Source organism: Molothrus ater, chromosome 2 (genome assembly GCF_012460135.2).
Source record: "Molothrus ater isolate BHLD 08-10-18 breed brown headed cowbird chromosome 2, BPBGC_Mater_1.1, whole genome shotgun sequence".
Classification (NCBI taxonomy): Eukaryota; Metazoa; Chordata; class Aves; order Passeriformes; family Icteridae; genus Molothrus; species Molothrus ater.
The window spans coordinates 59685638-59706750 of record NC_050479.2 but is presented as its reverse complement, the minus strand read 5'-3'; the positions used below and the strand labels follow the sequence as shown (position 1 = coordinate 59706750).

General features: G+C 38.9%; 1 protein-coding gene across 6 annotated transcripts in view; it reads left to right on the top strand.

Annotated features, from left to right (window-relative positions):
- ELF1 (E74 like ETS transcription factor 1) overlaps positions 1-21113 on the top strand; it is an 87267-nt gene extending 66154 nt beyond the window's left edge. For 3 of the 6 annotated variants that reach the window (XM_054514094.1, XM_054514095.1, XM_054514093.1), the window contains exons 4-9: positions 52-159; positions 735-899; positions 5695-5778; positions 8770-8962; positions 10047-10514; positions 19435-21113. In XM_054514094.1, coding sequence (XP_054370069.1) covers positions 52-159; positions 735-899; positions 5695-5778; positions 8770-8962; positions 10047-10514; positions 19435-20050 — 1634 coding nt within the window. In that variant the 3' untranslated portion in view covers positions 20051-21113. The remainder of the gene's footprint in view (positions 1-51; positions 160-734; positions 900-5694; positions 5779-8769; positions 8963-10046; positions 10515-19434) is intronic. The other 3 variants (XM_036391235.2, XM_054514097.1, XM_054514096.1) reach the window with 3 other exon arrangements.

The following is a 21113-nucleotide window of genomic DNA, read 5'->3' as shown; positions in this document are numbered from 1 at the left end:
CTTTAAGTCTAGTTTGTAGCTTCTTAATTTTTTTTTCTCCCTTGCATTTAGTTGAAGCATCTTGTCATGATGGAGATGAAACAATGGAAACAATTGAGGCTGCTGAAGCACTTCTTAATATGGACTCCCCTGATCCCATGTTGGATGAAAAAAGAATGAGTAAGTTTTTTTTTTATGAAAATCTAATCTTTATTTGCCAGGTTTGTTTGTTAAAGGAGGAGGGATTCACTGCAGCATGGTTGCATGGAATTGGTAAGATTTTTTTTTGTAATTTCTAGAGAGCCTGTATGTACATAGTTTAGGTATCAGAAGTCCAGTATTGTAGGCAATGAAGGATTTCATTGTCATAGCAATGTTGAACAGGAAAGGAAAGAGTCAAAAATTACACAGGGAAGGTGTGAATGAAGTTGCATGGTTTAGATTGCAGTGTTTTGTTTGGTTGATGTTTATGTTGTCAGGATAAAAGAATATACACTTAGAGTTAGAGATTGCCTTAAATATGAATGTGTGATCAGCAGATAAATGTGCTTTTTGGGGGGTCTGTTCTGTCATTAACTTGTTCTATTTTAGTAGTGCTTCTGTGTAAAATGTCAGCACACATATTGAATTATACACTTGAAAAACTCAAGTGTTATAGTTTGATTTTATTCTATTTTTGATTTTTTGCTCTAAAGCCAGCTTTTTAAAGTCCTCATGGCTGTGTGAAAATACTCCTTTTGTCCCTTTCCCTTAAGCAGCTATGTTTGGTGCAACTGAAGAGGAAGAAATGGTGCCTCCTATCACACACGTGTCAGTCACGCTCGATGGGATCCCTGAGGTGGTGGAAGTTCACCAAGCCCCAGACCCTTATGCTGAGTCACCAGAGACTCCAGAATTTGAACAACCAAAGAAGAAAAAAGGTAAGATGCTGCCTGAGAACAGCAGTGTGGAGCAAGAGAGTAGGGGGTGGCATGGTATCTTCCTTGTGAGTGTCTGGAACCATTTGGGGTGTCAGGTCAAAAGAACTGAGTGAGCTCAGCCAGAAATGCAGGGGAAAGCATTTTCTTCCTGCACAGTGTGAGCACATGTACAGGTGCTTAGACTAATGATGTTGTAGAAGTAGCAACAAGATTCCTTATCCTACAGGAATCTCTGCTTGTTCCAATTTATAGTTTCTTCTTCAGAGCAGAATTGCCATACAAGCCACAGAGATTTTGCTGCTGAGAATCCAGAAGTACTTTCAGTAGCTTGTATTTAGCTTCAACTGAAGATACTTGATCAGTTGAGAATATGGGATGAGAATGGGGAGGGATTTTTAGCTTTTCTTAAATATTACTGATTTTTTTTTTCTTATTAATAAAATAGCTGCATGCTATAGTAAGTGTTAGTCCCATTTGTAGTAGATTACATTTACATAGTGATGTTCCACTGTAGTCAGTGCTGTGCCAAAGAGTCATGAAGTGGTGTTAGCCAGACATTCTGCTCCTGTTTTCCCACGCTGCTTCAGCATGGACCCCATTAGAGGCTCTGAAGCTGGTGTCTGCAGGAAGAGATCATGCTGTACATATAGATGTTAAAAGCTTTTGCCATAAATTAATATAAAAGGAAAAATAAACAAAGGAGGTTATGTTTCTGGAACTAATCCTAGGGCTCACCTTAGAGCATGAGGACTTTTACAGGTTCCCCTGTGTAATAGCCTACCAGAATAAGGCTTCTACTACCCAGCCATATTCCTGTGGAATAGGAGCATTTTTGCTGGTACTTTTGCTGCTAATTCCAAATGTTGGGAATTGTTATGTGTGAGAGAGACCATATTGGCCTGTGAATATCTTGGGGAAGCCTTCTGAGCCCCTTGTGTGTCACAAGGTCTCACAGGGATGGGTGTGGTTCAGGAAGTCTCTGATTCCCCTGAGAAAGCTGAACTGAAACTGCTGTGGAGGAGAGCTTTACCAGCAGCTGCCTGAAAGCGCTGCTGGGGAAGCTGCTGTGGCTGTGCACACTACTGTGAGATAACCAACTGTAAGAGGATTTTAAACTGGAGGGTTTTGTTTGTTCTTCTCTTCCCTTCTTCTTTTTTAATGTTGACTGCTGTGTGGGTCAAAACAAGGAGCTGCTGTCTGCCAGACATTTAACCTCTTTGGTTTGATGCTTTCATACTCTTTCGTGTTCTGCTTCTGCTTACTCCCACTCCTTCCTCCTTCCTAGATGTAGGTTAGAAAACCAGCTTCTTCACAGAAAATGTGTATTTGTTTTACGAAAAAAAAAAGCTGGAAAAGATGCACCAGCTTAGTGTTTCATTAAGTACTAGTTTTCAGTGAACTCAAGGCTTCGTAAAGTAGATGGTATGGTCTGAGTGATGTAAAAGTGTTACTTCAAAATGTCTGGGGATTTGTTGTACAAAAATTGCTGCAAAATGTTATCAAGTTTATAGTGCACTTTAGGATAATGTGCAGTGTGTGGGTGGGATTCTTTTGGGGTTTTGTTTGTTTGTAGGTTATTTTTTTTAAAGTACAGTCTGTTTCCCTTCTTTTTAGCCAGTTCTGAGGCATGGCAAAGGATGGTGAATGTTTTGCCCTGTCCATATCACTCATGATTTTATAGGGTTTGTTATAGATTCTATAGATTCTTTTATAGACTTCTAGCAAATATATATATATATATCAGCCATTAGCTAAAATTAGAGAGATTCACAGTGCAGAGCATTGCCAGCTAACTGGGCCAGAATGGCACTGGCAAGTAGAGCTCCTCCAAGAGAATGTTCATCAGAAGCAACGTGGTGGTTTCACTTCCTTTTCTTTTGGCCTTATTGCTGCAGCAGCAGAGCTGTATCCACCCATCTGCTCAACTCCAAACCCGTGTCCAGCACGATGTTTGTACTCATGAATGTCTGAGCACTGAGCTGCTCAGCTATGGATCAGAAAGACAGGAAAACAAAGGAATGTCAGACAAAGAAGCTTGGAAATTTGCTATATTAATACCTTCAGTTCTGTTTTTGCTGTGGAGGATATCTGGCAGCAGGTGGTCACATAAGTTATATACATAATATTTTAGATATATGTCATTTATTTTGTTTGTACATGCATTTTTTTAAACACAACTCATTGAAAATAGTGCGAGAAAATGGATTTTACATTTTCTGGTGCAGTATAAGATATTTAATCAGGATGAACATTTCACTGCCTAATGTCACCTTAATTTGTAGCATGAATTTCTAACATCAAATGTTTTTTAGCCATGGAAATAGGAAAGTGAAAACACCAATTGTAAATCCAATTAGCTGTCCAAAATTATGGTAGGCCCACATAAGGCTTAGGTCTTGCACACTTTTTATCCTTCCTCTTTGTAAAATTCTCTCCTAAAAAGGAATGTAGTGTTGTACTCTGAAAAACAACAAATTCATGCTCTATTGAAGCAAAGGAAGAAGCATGCTTAATGGGCTTTAAAAAAATATCTTCTTTTAAACAAAGGAAACATATCTGATGAGCCTCTGTTAACTGTTTTTTGATGGTAGCAGTCAGTGCCTGGAGATTATAGCTCACGGTGTAGTCTGAAACGATCCAAATAAACTGTCTCTAGCCCAGATATACAGCAGCAACAGCAATACATTTCTGTAAAAAAGTTTCACGTCCTTCCCTGGTTTCTAATTTTGGATGACATCTACAGAGTCCTGAAAGCAGTCTAGGCTGAAGAAAGAGAGCCTAGAATTTCTCTTGCAGTCGTATTCATATGTAGTAGCCTAGGCTATCTCTAATCAGAAGTGCATAAATTATATGGGATCAGTACTTAAGTTTCCTGAAGCTGACTAGGTGTAGTTCAGTCCTGACCTAATTGAGCTCTCATCCACTTCATTTACTTTTAAGAACTGAACTCATTTAGACATAATGTCTAAATTAGTAATATCAAAATAACACTCCCTACTCCGTGATGGCTACATTTGCACCTGTTCGAGAAAGGAAATGAGACAACAGAGTCTTCCCACAGGTCTAACGGGGAAAGCACTTAGCCAAAGTTACCCTCAGGGGCTTCTTGTGTGTTAGAAGCTCATCCTTGCTTGTGACTTCATCTAGGATATTTTAGGTGAAACAGACATTTCTGCAACCTTCAGTGGTGAGTGGAGAAAAGCTGCTAAAAATGTACTCCAGTAGTTCTTTATCCTTTCATGTCATGATATATTAAGAAAATAATGTTGCAGGTTTTCCTCCCTCCTACCTTCTTTCAAATCAAGAACATTACAGGCCAAAACAGTGGGTGTCATTTGTGTCCCATTCTCAGTCATGAATCCTGTCTGGATGAAAGCAAGAAAATTAGAGGTTTTGTTTACTCACTGTAGCTCTCTCCACTAACTATCTTATGCCTGTCCTCCCCCATGCACTGTCAAAAAAAAAAAAAAAGAGATATAAAGATGGACTTAGCAAGATTTCTTATGTCAAAAAGTGAGTGCTTAAGCTGAAGTTTCTTACGATTTCTCTGTAGATACTGGCAGTTTAAGATGAAGGAAATTGTGCCGGCTGGCACTGAGCTGTTGGGTTTTTTTCAGAGCTAGTGAAAATACACTCTCACTCTGCAGCAGAGCTGTTTCCTTACTAAACCGCCCCTCAAAACAAAACCAAAACTGGAAAGTTAGAGTGTATGGGATTGCACAGACCTTTTGGTCTTGCTTCTTTAGAACATCAACTCTTTTGAAGTTCAATAAATACAGGAAAGAAAAATTTCTTTAGATTTTAAACTACGACAGTGTTCTATCTGAACTAGAAATATGTTTCTCTGAGTCTTGTATATGCTTAATCTATTCTACCTCTCAAAAGATTACAGGTAACAATATAAGTAATGTCAGTGTAGTAAAAGGTCCCTGCAAAACCTGGTAAGATAAATTCTTATTTCAAAAGAAAGCTCTGAATTTTTCTGATTAATTACATCACCTGTAAAAGCTGCCATTGCAAGGAATGTGAACTAATAAAAGAATAGGTTCAAGGTTTTATATTGAAAAATATTTCAGCATGACTTAGCTTTTTTGTTCCCTTTTGTGTCAGTAGTTGATTTCTCAACATTTTCAAATGGGTGCTCTTCATTTTTGTAATCAGTTTTAAGTAACTTCTTCCTTTTAGTCTTCCTCACCAGAGAGACACCATGCTTATGACTTTAAAACCTGGTATTTTTTCAGAGCCTGGTACTGTTTCTTCTGATTTTCATAAACAAGTGACTTCCCTTTACCTGCAGCCACTGTAAAAGTGGTGTAAAAGACAACAGGATGGAAAAAAATGTTTGTTTCAGATGACAGTGTAGTTTGCTGCTGGCAGTGTACTTGCAATAGATTAAACAAGGAGACAAGCTTGTTTTGTACCTACCTTCCATTTTGGCAATGAGTGAACATGATAGTGCTCTGTATTTTATCTAGCTTTTCCTGTTTAAGCCCTTACACATAGTTAATAGCATATTTTTCTCTTGTCTGTTTCAAGTGCTCTTAAGAGTACCTAAATAGCCACAGAAATTTCCAATGTGCATGGACTTCAGGAAAGTGCTGTAGTCTTTTTTTAGAAGTACGGTAAGAGTATAGGAAGTCTATTCTGCCATAGGAAAAAAAAAAGTTCAGCACAGAACTAAGTTCCCAAGTTGGTAGAAATTTAATCTTTTTTGAATTGGAGAAACAAATCTCTTCCCTTTTTAGGTAATTTTTTTTTCTTAAGCTGCAGCTGACTTACTGACGATTTATTTCAGGGAAGAAACCAAAACCGTCTCGTTCTGAGTCCCCTACTACAACTCCAAACATATCTGTGAAAAAGAAAAACAAAGATGGAAAGGGTAAGTCCAAATAGTTGTCACCAAAATGTTTAGGAGAACATAGTTTCTGAGTGATCTGTAAAAAGAAAAAAAATCACCAGTTCACTTGTGATGCAAACATAGGTCTTGTGTTCAGGGGTGGTTAACATCTCAAGGCAAGGAAAAGATGAGCACATGAGTTTTCTTGGTGAAATACTCAGTTCCTTGGGAGAATAATGTATTTGTCACTTTAGTTGCAAGGGTTCTTGGAAACTCTTCAACATCCCTGCAGAGTTTGCTGTGTTTTGAGTGAAGTCTTGGGGAGTGCTTTGCATTATATTAATGCTTCTTAGGCTGTGGTTATTTTGACAGATGATCTTTACAAATGTGTTCCATCTGTATGTGTCTAATTTTGCATGAGGCTAACCAAGCCTGCCAGTTGGCAGCAGGAAGTACCAAGTCCTGAATTTTGAAAAAATTTATAGCACAGCTTGAACACTTGGGCAGAAAACTTGGGGGTTTGATACTTTCATTCCTTCTGTGCTTAAAAGGTAGAAATAAAAAGAAATGCCACATAACATACAATAAATAATTTCTCAGCCTGAAGTGTTCAGTAGTGCCTGTGAGTTTTGTCATCAGCTTTGACAAAAGGGTTGCTTTGCTGTGGGGTCCAAGGCTGCAGCTGTGCCCAGGCTGGTGTTAGAAGGGAAGGCTGATCCCAGCCGCAGCGAGCTGTGCTGCCCTCGGTGGGAGCTGCAAATGAGCCTCCCCTGTGTCACAAGGGCCTGCTGCATGTGACAGATGAGGGTGCATGCATGCAGTACTTGCCAGGACAGCAGCCTAGCCAGTCCTGGACACTGGTGGCAAAAGAATGCCGCACTCTTGAGGTCAGAAAAATCTCTACTCTGACAAATGAGTGTGTCGGGGTTTTTTTCCTTTGGAAGAGGCATTTTCTGCAATAACAGGAAGAAAAGAACCTGTTGGCAATCAATAAATATTTTACATGTTAATGCCATCAATTTTAAATATATATTGTTGTATTTTTTTAATTATACCTGATTTTTATGTAAAAATGAATGGAGTATCAGAGGAACATCCAAGTGGTGCTCAGATGAAATTATAGAAAATATGGAAGCAGCCAGCCACAAAATGAAAAGGTGGAAGAGTCCAATAGTTCTGTCGATGATAGCAAGGATACTCCATAATTCACATTTGTCCATTGTTACAAAGTTGCTAATTCTGAAGGGAATAAAATGGAGCATGTTGCCTCAAACCACTGTTTGTTATGAAACCCATTTGTTTTGCATTTTTAGGAAAACAAAATTGAAGTAAAAAGCATAGTAATACGACCACCCGTGTCAGGGAAGCAGCTAGAAAATCACAAGGGCTGCCTGTCTGTTACCTAGGGGGAACTTGTATGCTAAAATTACAAGTTCTCCATACAAATACATGATGCATAGAGAAAACTGAATTTTCCACATATTTCTTTTTCTGGTGTGACTCAGAGGAGGTTAAATATTCTGCCTGTAAGTAAAGCAAACCTGGTTTTTGCAGCCAGTCTTCTTCACAGTGATTTTTAGTGGCTAAGCAGTGGCAAATTTTCAGGTTGCCTTGGTGCAGTTGAGCATTTTAGTCTAGACTACAACAAAAACAGCCTGGATTAGGTGGTAAATGGCTGGGAATGCTCTCACTCCTGCCTGACACTGTGCCTTGCCTAAGCAGTCTGGTTTTGCCTTTGGGGTATCTGAGGGCTGGGAGGCTGGTTTATGTAAGCTGGGAGACATTTGTTGCAAAGGCAGTGTTTTTTTCTCTAGGAATGCTCATTTTTCAAGCTTCCACCTGCTGAAGGAGCTGCTAACATTTTTTATAGGCAGTGCTGATGACTTTGATGAATATTTGCTAAGTATAGTTTAGTATTATAGGAATTTCAATTTTTAAGAGATCTCTTATTGGAATAAGGTTCAGACTGATGGTCATAAAGTTGAAAAAATCTGCTGGGCTAAATTGAAGCTATGAAAAGAGATCCCGTCACCTTCTGATCTGCTGGGCATCATTTTTTGTGAAACTTCAGCACATGCTATCCTTGCTGTTTTGCACAGATACTTGTGGGAGGTGATACAAGAAGTTTTTTCTTGCTTTCTCAGACTAACTAAGAAGCTTATGTGCAGCTTCAGATTCCCAAAAGAACATCAAACACCAAAAGCCTTAAAAAAAAACAGGAAAAAAAAAGGTCTTATTAGTCGCATGAGTTTAGACTCCTTAAATGTGGTTTCGGAAAAAAAAAATGCAAATTTTGTGCTAGTTTTAAGTATTCACCATCTGTGATTTTAATACTCTTTCTTTATATGTGGCAAACACTGAACAGATGTGATGGATTTTCATATAAAAGTGTTTGTCCCCACTTGTTTGTAAAATGAAACTTGAATGTTGTCTACCAGCAAGCACAAGCACTCACTGGATTTAAAAAAAAAATTACATTTTTTCTGTACTTTGTTATTGAAGGTTTGCCTGCCTCAGCGTATATCACCGATTGCCCCGCATAAATCTCATTGTTAAAGGCAAGGATTTTGTTTAGCCTTTTAAAGGATTATAACTCTCACCTCGATTCAGCAAAGCATCTAAGCAACAGCTTAATTTCCAGCATTTTTAGAGGGTAGAACTGAACATGTTCCTTTTTAAGGTAAAGCAATAGTGACTGCTTCTGTAACTGGATTAGCCAGGACGGAAAAGGGCACATGGCTGGCTAACGCTGTCTAATGTTGGTAGTCCCACATTGGCTGTAGTATTTGCACACCTAGATTATAACTCACAAAATTATAATAACTTCCCTTCCCATGCCCTTCCATCACTATTTCCTAGTCTTGATGATATATTATATGTGTTTTGTAAAGATATCAGCTTCTCAATTTTAAGATTATTTGCATCATTAATAAAATAAAATATGGCCAAATAACTTTTTTCTTTCTTTTTTTTTTTCTTTGTTTTGTTTTGTTTGTTTGTTTGTTTTTCGTTTCTGAAATTCTTTTATTCTAGGAAATACAATTTATCTCTGGGAGTTCTTACTAGCACTGCTCCAGGACAAAGCTACATGTCCTAAATATATCAAATGGACTCAAAGAGAGAAGGGCATTTTCAAACTGGTGGATTCCAAAGCTGTGTCCAGGTTGTGGGGAAAACACAAAAACAAACCTGACATGAATTATGAAACAATGGGTAGAGCTCTCAGGTATGTTCATTTTTAATAGTCGATTGTTTTTGTTGCTTTAATGTTTGTATGCATTAAATGCCTCATTTAATTTGAATAACACAAAAACCTAGTATTCTATTAGTTTGGGAAATGAAAATCTTATTTCAGCAAAATAAATTAGCTAACTAAAATTAACCCTCACTAACCTCAATTCCAAATCAGTCACCTTCAGTTTCAGCATAGATGGTTTTCAGTACTGCTGCAAAACTGCATCTTCACAGTCAGACACAGATAAGTAAGAGACTGAAGATTTCAAGTGGGGCAAACCTTTCACATAAAATTTCAATCTGTGTTCAAAGAAAACTTGCCAACATTCATGTGTATTCATTAAGTTATTTCTACTTGTTGCCTAGAATTCCATCTCCAATGGAAAATACAGTTTTAGAATTCAGTTCTGGTTTCATTTCTCTGAACTTGTGTGTACAGACAGTTCTAAAACATAGAATCATGTGGCACTGCCTGTCAGGCTGGGAGTTTTCTCATACATAAAAAACTGTGCAAAATAAATAGACAACCATGGAGCTTCAGTCTTATCAGCTGATTGATAATTGTCCAACTGAGTTTTATGCATTTCTTTTCATTTCGCCCCACCTTGGTGTGCATAATTTCAAGTTATCCTACCAATTTGCAAATATAACAGAAATAGTGCTCTCCTGTCCTGTTCCCTTCGCTTTGTTGTAGCTAAAATGTCTGCCTTTGCTCACTGGTGAATAAACAGGAATTCAGATTATTGTAAGAACTGTAGGAGTCAAAAGGAGAATTGAAAGTTTCATGCAACTTTTTACAAAATGTGAGTTGATAGCAGATCTGCCAAGTCATGGAGTTCTTTTCTTTCTCCTCAGAGTTATCTAAGTTTGAAGTTAAAAGGTGGCATGAAATACCAGTAAAAAAAAGTTGTTTGAGGAAAAAAGTACACTATTAAATTGGCCACTTTTTATAATGAAGAAACTAGACACATAAAAGTTTTTGGCTTGCTGGTGCTGGGCTTATTTTCTGGGAGTTTTGTTGCTTTGTTTTGTTTTTGTCAGAAAACCTATGTAACTTGTGGGTGCACTTTAAACAGATACTATTACCAAAGGGGAATCCTTGCTAAAGTAGAAGGTCAGCGCCTGGTGTATCAATTTAAAGACATGCCAAAAGATCTCATCTATATTGATGATGAAGATGCCAGCCCTAGCACTGAATCATCAGATTCAACTCTGCTCTCACCTGCTGTGGCCAACAGAAACCAACCAAGCAGAACTAGAGCGTCTGCAAACGCAGGAACAAAGGGAGGATCAGCCTCAGTGGTAAAAACAGGAAACTCAAAGCCTGCTAAGCTGAAGGAGCAAGTAGAAGTTGTACAGCAGCAGACACCTGGCTTGAGTTCAGAAGTTTTGAGGACAATGCAATCTCCACAGCCAGTACAACCTGCTCAGCTTTTTCGGACAGTTCATGTAATGCAGCCATTGCAGCCCCTCACAGAAGGACAAGCAGCTGTAACCAGTAATGTTCCAGATGAATCGCTAAATTCCTCAGTGCAGAATATAAGGTAAGAAAATGTACAGAAAATAAATATTTGAATGATAATATATTCACTGATGATGTCTAGATAGACTTGAGTCTTTGTTTTGCTTCCAAGAAATGCTAGTCTTCCAGTTTGGTTGAAAGGAAATGATGTCTTTGTGGCTCATCCTAAGAATTTAGAGTTACTACAGCATAATATGACAGGTACACACATAACTGTACTGCCTGTGGTGGAGGGAAGGTCATCTTTTTCCATGGTGTCAGGCCTGGTGCATATCATTTAATAAGGAAAAAATGTACAACTTCTGTACAATTGATATTGTCAGTTCTGTCCCACAGCAGAAGTTGTGTTTTCATGTCTGCTTTTACACTGGTGTCCTTGCTTTTGAACTATACATGCGTTTGCACAATACCTTCAAAATTATTTTCCTTCTTGCTTCTTAATTTTTCTTTGTAAGAATTTTTTGACATTTTTTGCATCTTTTCTATTGTCCCCAGTTACAAGGAAAAGCTCTATATTACCTGCTCTTGCATTTTGCTGCTGTAACAAGAACAAGTTCTTCCAATTGTAGGAAACAATTAACAGACTAATCCTTTGGGAGGTGTGTATCTGCAGACATTTGGGAGCCAGTCATTCTTCCATGTTTCATCTGTGAGTCAGCTGGCTGACACTACACAGCACTTAAGCATCATGACTCTTTTGCACCTACCCCTTGGTAGCAGGATTTACCTGTAAAAATGCACAAGGGCAGCATAGTAAAAGGAAAGCAGTACAGACATAATTGAGGCTATACTGAACCATATAAGTCAGCAGAACAATAACACTAAACATGAATAGGGGGAAAGTTCAGCAACTTGCAGAGTTAAATAGCTCTAGGCTAGACCTAACTAGATTATGGATCACAAATAGATGTTATAAGGAATGGTACCAACAAACAGAATTATCTGTAAGACTTAAGGCAGGCAAGAAGTCCGGCCAAATGTTAGGAAAGCTATTCAGTGACATTATGACATCTAATTACTGCATTGCAGTATTTCCCAGTCAGTCCTTGGGTAATAAGCTAAGGGAAAAAATAGTAGAGATGATACATGTGTGAAGCTCAGGTGAAACAGAAGCCTTTAATCCTTAGAATTCTGTATTATCTTGGTTCACATCCATTGTTTTTAACCAGAACATTATTCTACAAAATCTCTAACTGTACTTAGCCAAGATGACAAAGTGAAGGAGTTCAAACAGAAGCATCAAACCTTTTCAGAATGGTAGAGAAGTACTGCTGATTAAGAAAGTTTATACTAAAGGGTCTGAGCAGTTAGAATGAAAATAAAAACTACAATCCAGATGTTTTTGGTGTGCTTTTAACTAAGTTGGGACAAGCTGCAAAATGGGTGCTGATGAGTCCTGTGCAATAGACACTGCCCATTTCAGGCTCTCAAAATACAGTTTATGACAGATATATTTCTGCTCAGCTTCAAAAGGCAAGATTCAAATAGTTAGTTGAGGTAGAATGACATACTGAACATTTTTCAGAGCATATGTTTTAGGTCTTGTTTTATAATAAGGCTGAAACAACAGTTTGTTCAGACAGCTGTAAATCTTAGGCAGATGAATGTACACATTCTGAATCACTGCAGCAGGGCTTCTGTAAGAGTTGAAATTAATGGTCTGCATGACTTGAAAATGTACAGCAGGTATGGCTGCCATGTAGACTAAGAACTGATAAAGCCTTCTGATGTATGCACACACTCTGTGGGGTTGTGGTTGGAGCCACTTTATAGTGTGGGAAGCATGAGGACAGATAGCAGCTTTGCTTGCCAGTTGCTCTTCAGTGGCTGGGACATGTAAATAGCCAAGATAATTTGGGCAAAACAGCAACCAGGATCTGGTAATGATCCTCAAAAGGTTTTCTTTATGCATGCCAGTTAATGGTTTAAAATTGACATTGTTTCTGTCATGGGCTCTGTCTTGAAGCGGGAACATCTTGAACCCATATAATTTGTCTTATGCAATTTAGTTTCTAAAGTTTTACTCATGTAAATATTCACCTCTCTTCTTCATGGAAATAAATGTTTTTCCCTCTGCAGCAATTTGCTTCTGTTCTGTTGTGAGAAGAAAAAAATAATACAGAAAATATTGAGCATCTTTGAGGTCAAAACAACTGGTTTCTTAACACTTAACCATAGCCTTCAGAGAATGTTTGCATGTGCATCTTCTCTGCTAAGGTTTTTGGTAAAAGAATCATATTTAAAGATTGTTGTGAAGTGCTTGTGTCATCATCCCTGAACTGCACTAGGTAGCACTGCCTGGTACAGACCACTCCCAAAGCATCACTGGGAGAATGTGGCAGCCCAAGGCCCAAGTTCCCCAAGGCCTCTTGGCAATTCTCAAAGGAATGGGCATGTTGATGTAAATCAAGACACAAGACAGGCAGGGACTTCATTTATAGCTGCACAAAGCTTGTATCTTACTCTGAAGTGAAAAGGTCTTGGCTTTTGATGTGCTTTTTGGAGAAGTTTTGGTGCTTCTCTATGAAAGGGAGACAAGGAGAAGTGTTACTTACAAAGGGTAAAAGTCTCTTCTTCAGCCCCAGTGCTTAAACAGAAAGGCTGTGATGTGCTAACTGAGGCTTGGGAAACAGGGCAGGAGCAGGGTCAGGTCAAGCAAACTGGGTTTTGCTGACTGAGGAAAACATCTAGTATCCCCAGTGGGAATATTTGGAATTGTAAACACACTGCTGTACTGCAGGTCTAACTGTTCTGGCTCGGTGTATGCAGGCACAGTAACTGCAGACTCCAGTCGTGCAACTGAGTTTGGCACTACACGTTTCCAGTGAGAAGACAAAACCAAAAATGCCTCTCTGGATGAGCATTTTATTGCTTACTTTTTCAGATGAGCCAGCTTTTATGAGGAAGAAAAGGTTTCTTTGGATTTCGTGCTTGTAAAATTATTCTGTTTAAACCAGGATAACAGACACAGGTTAACCAGAATACCTGGATTATTGGAGGTATTGTGTTTTGCCTTGGAATTAGGAGGCACTGGCCTGGGATTCAGCTCTGTGTACATTGGCTCATTCTGAGCATTAAAGGGCATCCTTTCTGTTGCTGCAGAAAGTGCACCTCTCCTGTTTGGCTAGCGACTTACCTTGCCTAGGGCATCCTACAGGCCTGAAAGGTGCCCATGTTTGGACAAGTAAATTTCTCCTTTAAATGATGAGGACTACAAATAAAGAGAGATGCATTTTCATTTACCTTTAATCTAGAGTAGTAGTGATTTGAGATGGAGTGAAAAGAGATTCTTATATTACTTACAGTTCAGAGAATATCATATAGGGAGTAATTTTAACTTATATGTCTATCTCTGCTATTGGCTGTATGGGACATGGCTGAACCTTCTAGCTGGCAGCTCTATATGCCAAGAAACTTGCAATTAGCTGACTTCTGACAAACCCTGTGCAATGTTTTACAGGTTTTAGTCTATTTCTGTCAAAATTCAGCTTGCCGTTTCTTTTCTGTACTTGCAAGTTGTCATTGTGGTAGCTTGGACAGAGCACGTTAGAAGACCAGAATCCTGACTCAGTTCTGTAGCTGGGGCTAATACAGGCCACAGAGGACCAATGGGATATGCTCTCTGTTCACTTCTGAATGGGAGAACCTCAACATGATGAATCAGCCACCGTTTTCATCTTGATCTTTTTGCAAGCTTCAAGGTAGAAAACTGCTTCTGAAGGTGACACAAGCATGGATTGCAGTGGCAGGATCCTGATTCAAGAGGAGGAAGAAGTAGCTGAACGTGAATCATGTTTTTTCAGGGTGTGAGCATTCTGAGTAAGAACAGCGATGATGCCAAGAACTCATCAACACTGTGTATTGGTCCCAGTAAGCAGAGTCAATTGCCTTTGAAAGCCATGTGTACCCAAGCAAACACATGCTTTCTGCTGTCATTCCCTAACGTGTTCTTGTGTCCAGGCTGTGATGCTTTGGCGATCTGACTGCAGCAATGCTGATGCTGAAAAAAAAAAAAGAATTGTCTAGCAGGAGTTTATCAACTCTGAAAATGTGATTACAGCTGCTATATCAAATGAAGTGTCTTCATCTCATACCTTATATAGAAATTGTCTTGTGTAAGTTGCCCAGTGAATGTCAGCATTATTTTCTGTAATCATCCTTCACACCCTACCTCTATTGGCTTTGCTCAAGCTCACATAACCCCACAGACAAAGGGAAGCAGTCTGGCAGTGCTCTTCTGAGACTTTGCATTGGCCATCTGCTTTCAGTCCCTTTTTCTTGAATAAGTGCAAGAGTCCCATCTGCATGATGTCAGCTAGTGTTGTAGCCCATCACTCCTGTGTCATTTCTATAGGTCTCCTGAATAAAAACCATCACAAATGTAAGTCTTGGTATAGGGCTCCCTAAGTCTCTCTGGAACTTGATGGGGAACATAGGCAAAAGAGGATGATGCCAGCTGTAGACTTGCAAATAATCAGAAACAGGCTTCTGAAGTCCTTCCTTTGGTCGGAAACCCTAACCCTAACCCACCATCAGTGCACGTGCTTCATTTCTGTTTGTAGTTAAGCAGCAGTCTTCTGTCATTGCTCCAAAGGCAAGCATGCAGTTCTAAAAGCTCTCCAGCACACTGACTAGTAGGTATTGTTGGATCTGGCTCACTGCTGCCATAGCCTTCCCCAAAGGAAGGGAAACAGGGGACTGTTGCAAAGACCTCATATCTGTAATCTCTTAAATGAAGGCTTGACTGCAATCCAGGTTTCAGGTTGGTGAGAAAAAATGCCCTTCCTAAGGGAGGTGCTGGTCAGAAATAGACTGTGGTCTCAATGGGCTTCTACAAGAAACTGTGATCTACCTTACAACAGGGTGTGTTTCTCAGAACACATTTCCAATATGGACAACTTCTATCACAGCAAAGACTTTGCTTATAACCAAACATTTTGATTTTCCTGCAGCTGAAGATGATCTTTTCTTAAGCCCACTTCTGATTTAATTTCTGAGATATGCAAGAAGGTGGCTGCTTATTGACAGAAAGGACTATAGTGTCATCTAATCAGATTAATTTTGTTTCTGCACAATAAGAAGATATCCATAGGAGCTCTCTTTCCTTGTCTTTGGCACTGCTGAAAGAGGTGGAGGTTCTGCAGCTCTGTTAGCAGCAAAGTTCCTAAGTTTTAATTCAGGTGACTGTGCAGTTTTGAAGAATTCTGGAAAGAAGACTGTTAGACTTTGTGGTTCAGTAAAAAGGACACATTGAGAGTTGAGTCCTCTGCTTCTGTCCTCTCTTACCTCTCTCTATGTATGTCTTAATATTGCTTTGTTTCATTTTATTACCATGCTGTGAAATACTTGGTTTACCTTGGCTTGCAGCTTCAATATTTTTGGTATCTTCTCCATCTCATAAATTTCACATAAATTACCATAAATAAACTTGTTTTTCTTGCCTGTCACTATTTATCTCTTGATGAGCTAATAAGATATTGCACAATTCTAGGCCATTAACAGTAAAATATGGCCCAGGAAAAAGATGATAATTTTCTGCAAAGCTAAAATGACTTCAGAATTTTTGTCATTCTTTTCTCAGTTGTAATCAGATTGTTTTATGGCAGAATTTCCTTTCCATTGCTGTTGCTCAATGTTCTTGTTCTTTTTGAAACCTCAGCAACAACTTTTAAAATAATCACCCAAAAGATTTGTACCTTAGAGAAGAAAGGCTTTTAGCAAAATGCCAGTGAAATTCAGAAACATAGCAAAATATAGACTTAAAAGCACCTAAAACAGTGTAGCCCAATGTTAATAAATCACCTTAATTATTGTGTACTTTTTTTTTTGTAAAACAGACAAAACGATTAATCAAGCTGTATCTTTTTCAATTGTATTCAAGGCAAATAGTTTAGGAAGATAGATTTTATTTAGTAATCAGGTTTGACAACTAAGGCAAATGTCTGGCTTGGCTACCATTAACATAAATAAATATTTATGATGTGCTTGTACAGCTACCTGCTGCATGCAGGTAGCAAGCACACCCTGTGTGTGTATGCATATACGTGTATGTACAGGTCGATATGCACGTGTATCATATATTTGTATCTTGGCTGATGGAGAAGACAATGCATCTGGAGTAAACCTCAGGCACAGGACTGCCTTTCAAGAGAAATAAAATGACTTCAGATTAATATGCAGATACTAATTAGAGTGTTCTGAGACAAGTGGTCTGGTTTTGTCTCTCAGAGCTGTTGTTCCTAGTGCTTCGCAGATAACTGCATTGATTAGATGCAGTTCACACATTTCGAGCTTATCCTTCAAAGCCACTTGGCAGCTAGCAGCTTTTATTTTTACAAAACAACTACAGAACAAGGAAGTAGCTTCAAGATAATACTTGGAGGGCCTACTGGCACAGGCTAGCAGCTTTAGGCCCTGCTTTCAAAATTGCAGCTATTGTGTTGTTCTTAATCCTTCAAACTCAGGTAAGTTTCTTCATGGATTAAAGAACTGCCTTGGTATCTATTCTGATTCTTTTGATGCTTTTCTAATGGCAAGTGTCAGTTATCTCTCCTTCATAGCTGTTCCACTTGCATTGCAGGTCTCTGTATAGTTTCCTGGGTTGAGCTGTACCTGTCTGACATTTTGATTTTATTACAAGTTTATTTAACTGTAGATAGTTTGCTTTTTTAGTTTTTTAAAGAGCCTAGTGGATGCCCTCATCTTGTTGCTACTTCTGAGACAGACATTAGTGACTTTTCTGTCAAGGTCCCAGGGGAATTGCTGGGGAAAAAAAATAGTTAGCACTGATAACCCTTAGGAGACTTGGTATGAGCCTTGGTAATGTCATTCTGAGCCTTGTGCTTTAGGCTCGGTTGTCGGTATTTGCTGTGCCAGCACCAAGTTCTCCAGAAGTCTGAAAGAAAGAAGCAATCACTCTAGCTAGTGCTTCACCTTCAACCAGCCCCATTTCCATGAACTTCTTCCTTGGGATTTCTTCTTTTGTGGGAAAAAGGAGCTCAAGATTGACTCTGGTGTCAGTCACATCAAATTTTGTGTCATTGTTATGATGGCTGCTGTGATGAGGCATGTATTGGCAATGATTTGGATTTGGTTTGCTGTAGCAGCATTGCTGGGTACTGCAACTGTCTTTCTTGGGAGGAAGAGAAAGTTACAGATGGAAATTTTGTTTCTTGTATTACCAAGCTCTATGTGATCTGGGGGAAAGATTGCCTGCAGGAAGGACTGGCAGCTGGAAGATGCTCAGGGAAGCACCCATGTGCTCTGAGCCTGATACCAGCAGAGTTACTGGGCCTGCTCTTGCTGGAGCAGTCTTTGGAGCTCAGCTAGAGGCCTTTCCTAGAGGACTGTGCTGAGTGGGACATGAGAAACCTTCTACATATATTCCTGCATTTGTCTCTGCTGCTGCACTAAGAAAGGGGGAATGCAGCTCCCTATGCAGCTGGACTATGACCAGCAGCAGCATCTGCCTCCACATTGTCCCATAGCTTCAGCACCACCTAAGTCCTGCTTTCGTAAGCTTTTTGTTGCAACTGTGGTAGCCAGAGTATGGTTTTAAATGGAAGTTTTGAATATGTTGAATTAGATTGGACTGGTCAGTGGCTAAATGTTGAAATGTAGACTTACACAGAGCTGTGAAAAATAAATTCTGTATGGGTAGAAGGAGTGTAGAATGGAGGACATTCCATGGTTGATGTATGGCAGGCAACCCTTACAGCATATCTGAGGTCCAGTCTTCAGAAAGAAGAGCAGGCAATATTGTGCATGGGCATGGAAGTATGACCATTGACAGTAAATTGCTTTCCATCTAAAGTGACTGCAGCAGGGATAGAAATAAGCTAGAAGGTGGAGATAGTTTGTTTTTTTTTTTTATTTTTGAGAAAACACCAGGGAGAGCTTAAGACTGAAAAAGGGGAGAAGGGCAGGCAGGACTAAACATTGAAGAGAAGCAGGAAGATTGGAGACAACTCTGCATGACAAACAAGGAAAGAAAGATTGCCAGAGACAGCATGGCACGGTGGCATGAAACAAGCTGTGTCAGTGTCTCAGAGCAGTTGCCCTTCCCTTCCTCTCTCTCTCCGCTGGTAACCATTTATCTTTTCTGGGGGTTTTGTTTTGTTTTAATTTGTGTGACTGGAGTGTATTGCCACATTTCAGTAACCACTGTGCACTGCAGTAGCTGTGTACTCCAGCAATACAGCTCTTAATCCTCTAATGTTGTTCCCAGAGCTCTACATCTATTGACAGTCACATGGTACCCAAGTCTGTTAGCCTGCAATCACTCCTAACTTAAAATGATGTTTTGGAAGCAGATTCTGATCAGCTGTTTTACCAGAAGTTGTGTGTGAGCCTGGCAGACAGAGAATTCTGTGTCCTGGGAGTATGGCAAGGTTATGCCCAGACAGTGCTACAATGTGGATACTTTTGAACACAGTTAAATGTATATGTGGATGTCAGGACAATTAAGGCCTGAGTTAGGCTTGTGATTTATTATTTACTTGGTGTAATTTTTGAAACTGATGGCAGATCTCTAGTGCTTTTGATGGTGGTCAGTGCTTGAGGTAGAGGTCTTGAATGTGATTCTAGGTTTCCTGATGAACCACTGAATGTCTCAAAGGCAGGCTGTTCAGCTTGGTGATGGCAGAATTGTTCATATGGGGTACTTTTACTTTGGGAATCATCTTGCTGAATTCAGGGGTCAGGTCCAGTTCTGGTTTTATTAGGAGAGATTCTACTACCTCTTTTGGGTAAATAAAATGTTTATTTTATTTATATGTTTATAAATGTTTATAAATATATAAATGTTATATGTTTATAATATATAAATGTTTATATGTTTATAAATGTTTATAAAATGTTTATTTAAATGTGGTAAATCTATAATTATTTTTTCAAAATCCAGCATGGAAGTGTTCTGACACAATAATCTTCTCTAATCTTAGCAGGACTTTGCAGACTCCAACCCAGGTTCCAGTGGTTGTTTCGCCTGGAAATCAGCAGCTGCATACTGTAACACTCCAGACAGTGCCTCTTACTACAGTGATAGCCAGCACAGATCCAGCCTCAGTAACAACAGCACAGAAATTCATTTTACAAGCCATTCCTACTTCCCAGCCCATGACGGTTCTTAAAGAAAACATCATGCTACAGTCTCAGAAGCCAGTCTCACCTCCTTCCTCGATTGTGCTGAGCCCAGCACAAGTTCAGCAGGTGCTCACCAGCAGCGTGCAGACAATTTGCAATGGAACAGTCAACATGGCTTCATCTCCATCCTTCAGCTCCAGCAACCCCGTGGTGACGTTCTCGCCCAGCAGCTCACAGGTGGTGTCTCAGCCCTCGGGCACGGTGATCACGTCGGTCATTAAAGCACCGGACACGAAGCAGGTTGGCCTACAAGAAGAGGAGAAGGAGGAGAGTGACAAAGTAGAAGATACTGAGCAGTCGGAGCAGAGATTCCAGCAGCAACCATTTGTGATGGTAGTGTCCAGTTCAAATAATTTCCCATCTAACGTGCAAGTGAAGCAAGAAAATGAACCATTGGAACCCAATTTGTATTGATAATTAAAAAAAAAAGACCCTGTGGATGATTATTTTCATAAATGTGATGGGACCTTTTCAGTTATGTATATATTATTTGATTCTGAAGCATGATGTTGCAAAGCTACTAAATTTCTGCAGTTAATTTTTAGAATTCATGCTTTAGGATGGATTTTGATTTTCTGTTAATTGCTAAATGTTATCATATAAATAAAATTATATATTACTCATTTTTCAAAGTACAGGCATGAAGGAACATGCTTTTTATGCTATGAAGACTTTCTCCTGAGGTTGTTGGCCAAAGTTTCAAACTTCCCTTAATTTGTTGTCAGTCTGTTGCTGATTTACATTGCAGTAATGTTATTGTAACCTTTTCTGTTTAATCTGTATGTGTATCACCTTTGGAAGCAGCAGTTAGTTTTAGTAAGACAGTTTCATTCCATGTGTTTGAATTTTTATGATCGAGTATCTGTTTCATATCAGTGAATGACATCAGTTTTAGACTTTGATAACCAGGTATCCTCTTGTATTTTTTGCAGCACAAGCTCTTGTGTGTGCAAAACTGAATATACACTCCTATTGAGAGTACTCAAAACATATATTCCAGAAATGACAATGCCATGTCTATATTTTATATGAAAACATCAGATGTATTTAATTACAGAAGCTAACGGCATCACTACAGGTGCAAATGTTTCATGCCATTTTGCAACTATGAAGCTTAACAATCTTGCTTTCTACTTCAGATTATTTTGTAAGGGGGGAGGGAAATTAAATATATACGATTTATGCAGGTTTTTGGAGATTAATACTGCTAAGAGTTCTTGGTTTTTGATTGTAAATACTGTATATTCAATGTTGCAGGGAAGTTTTTTCAGCTAAATTTTTTCCATACAAATTTTTGATAGATGCAAATAAGATCAATAAGATTGTTATGTTTAGAGGTCTAATGTTATATGTATTCATATTACTGAGTGACTTTGTATTTAAAGACAAATTTTTAAATGATGGAGCCCATTGAACCTTGGGTCCTTCTTTTGTATTTTAATTGGTTTATTATGAAAATAAATCAAATGGAAAACCA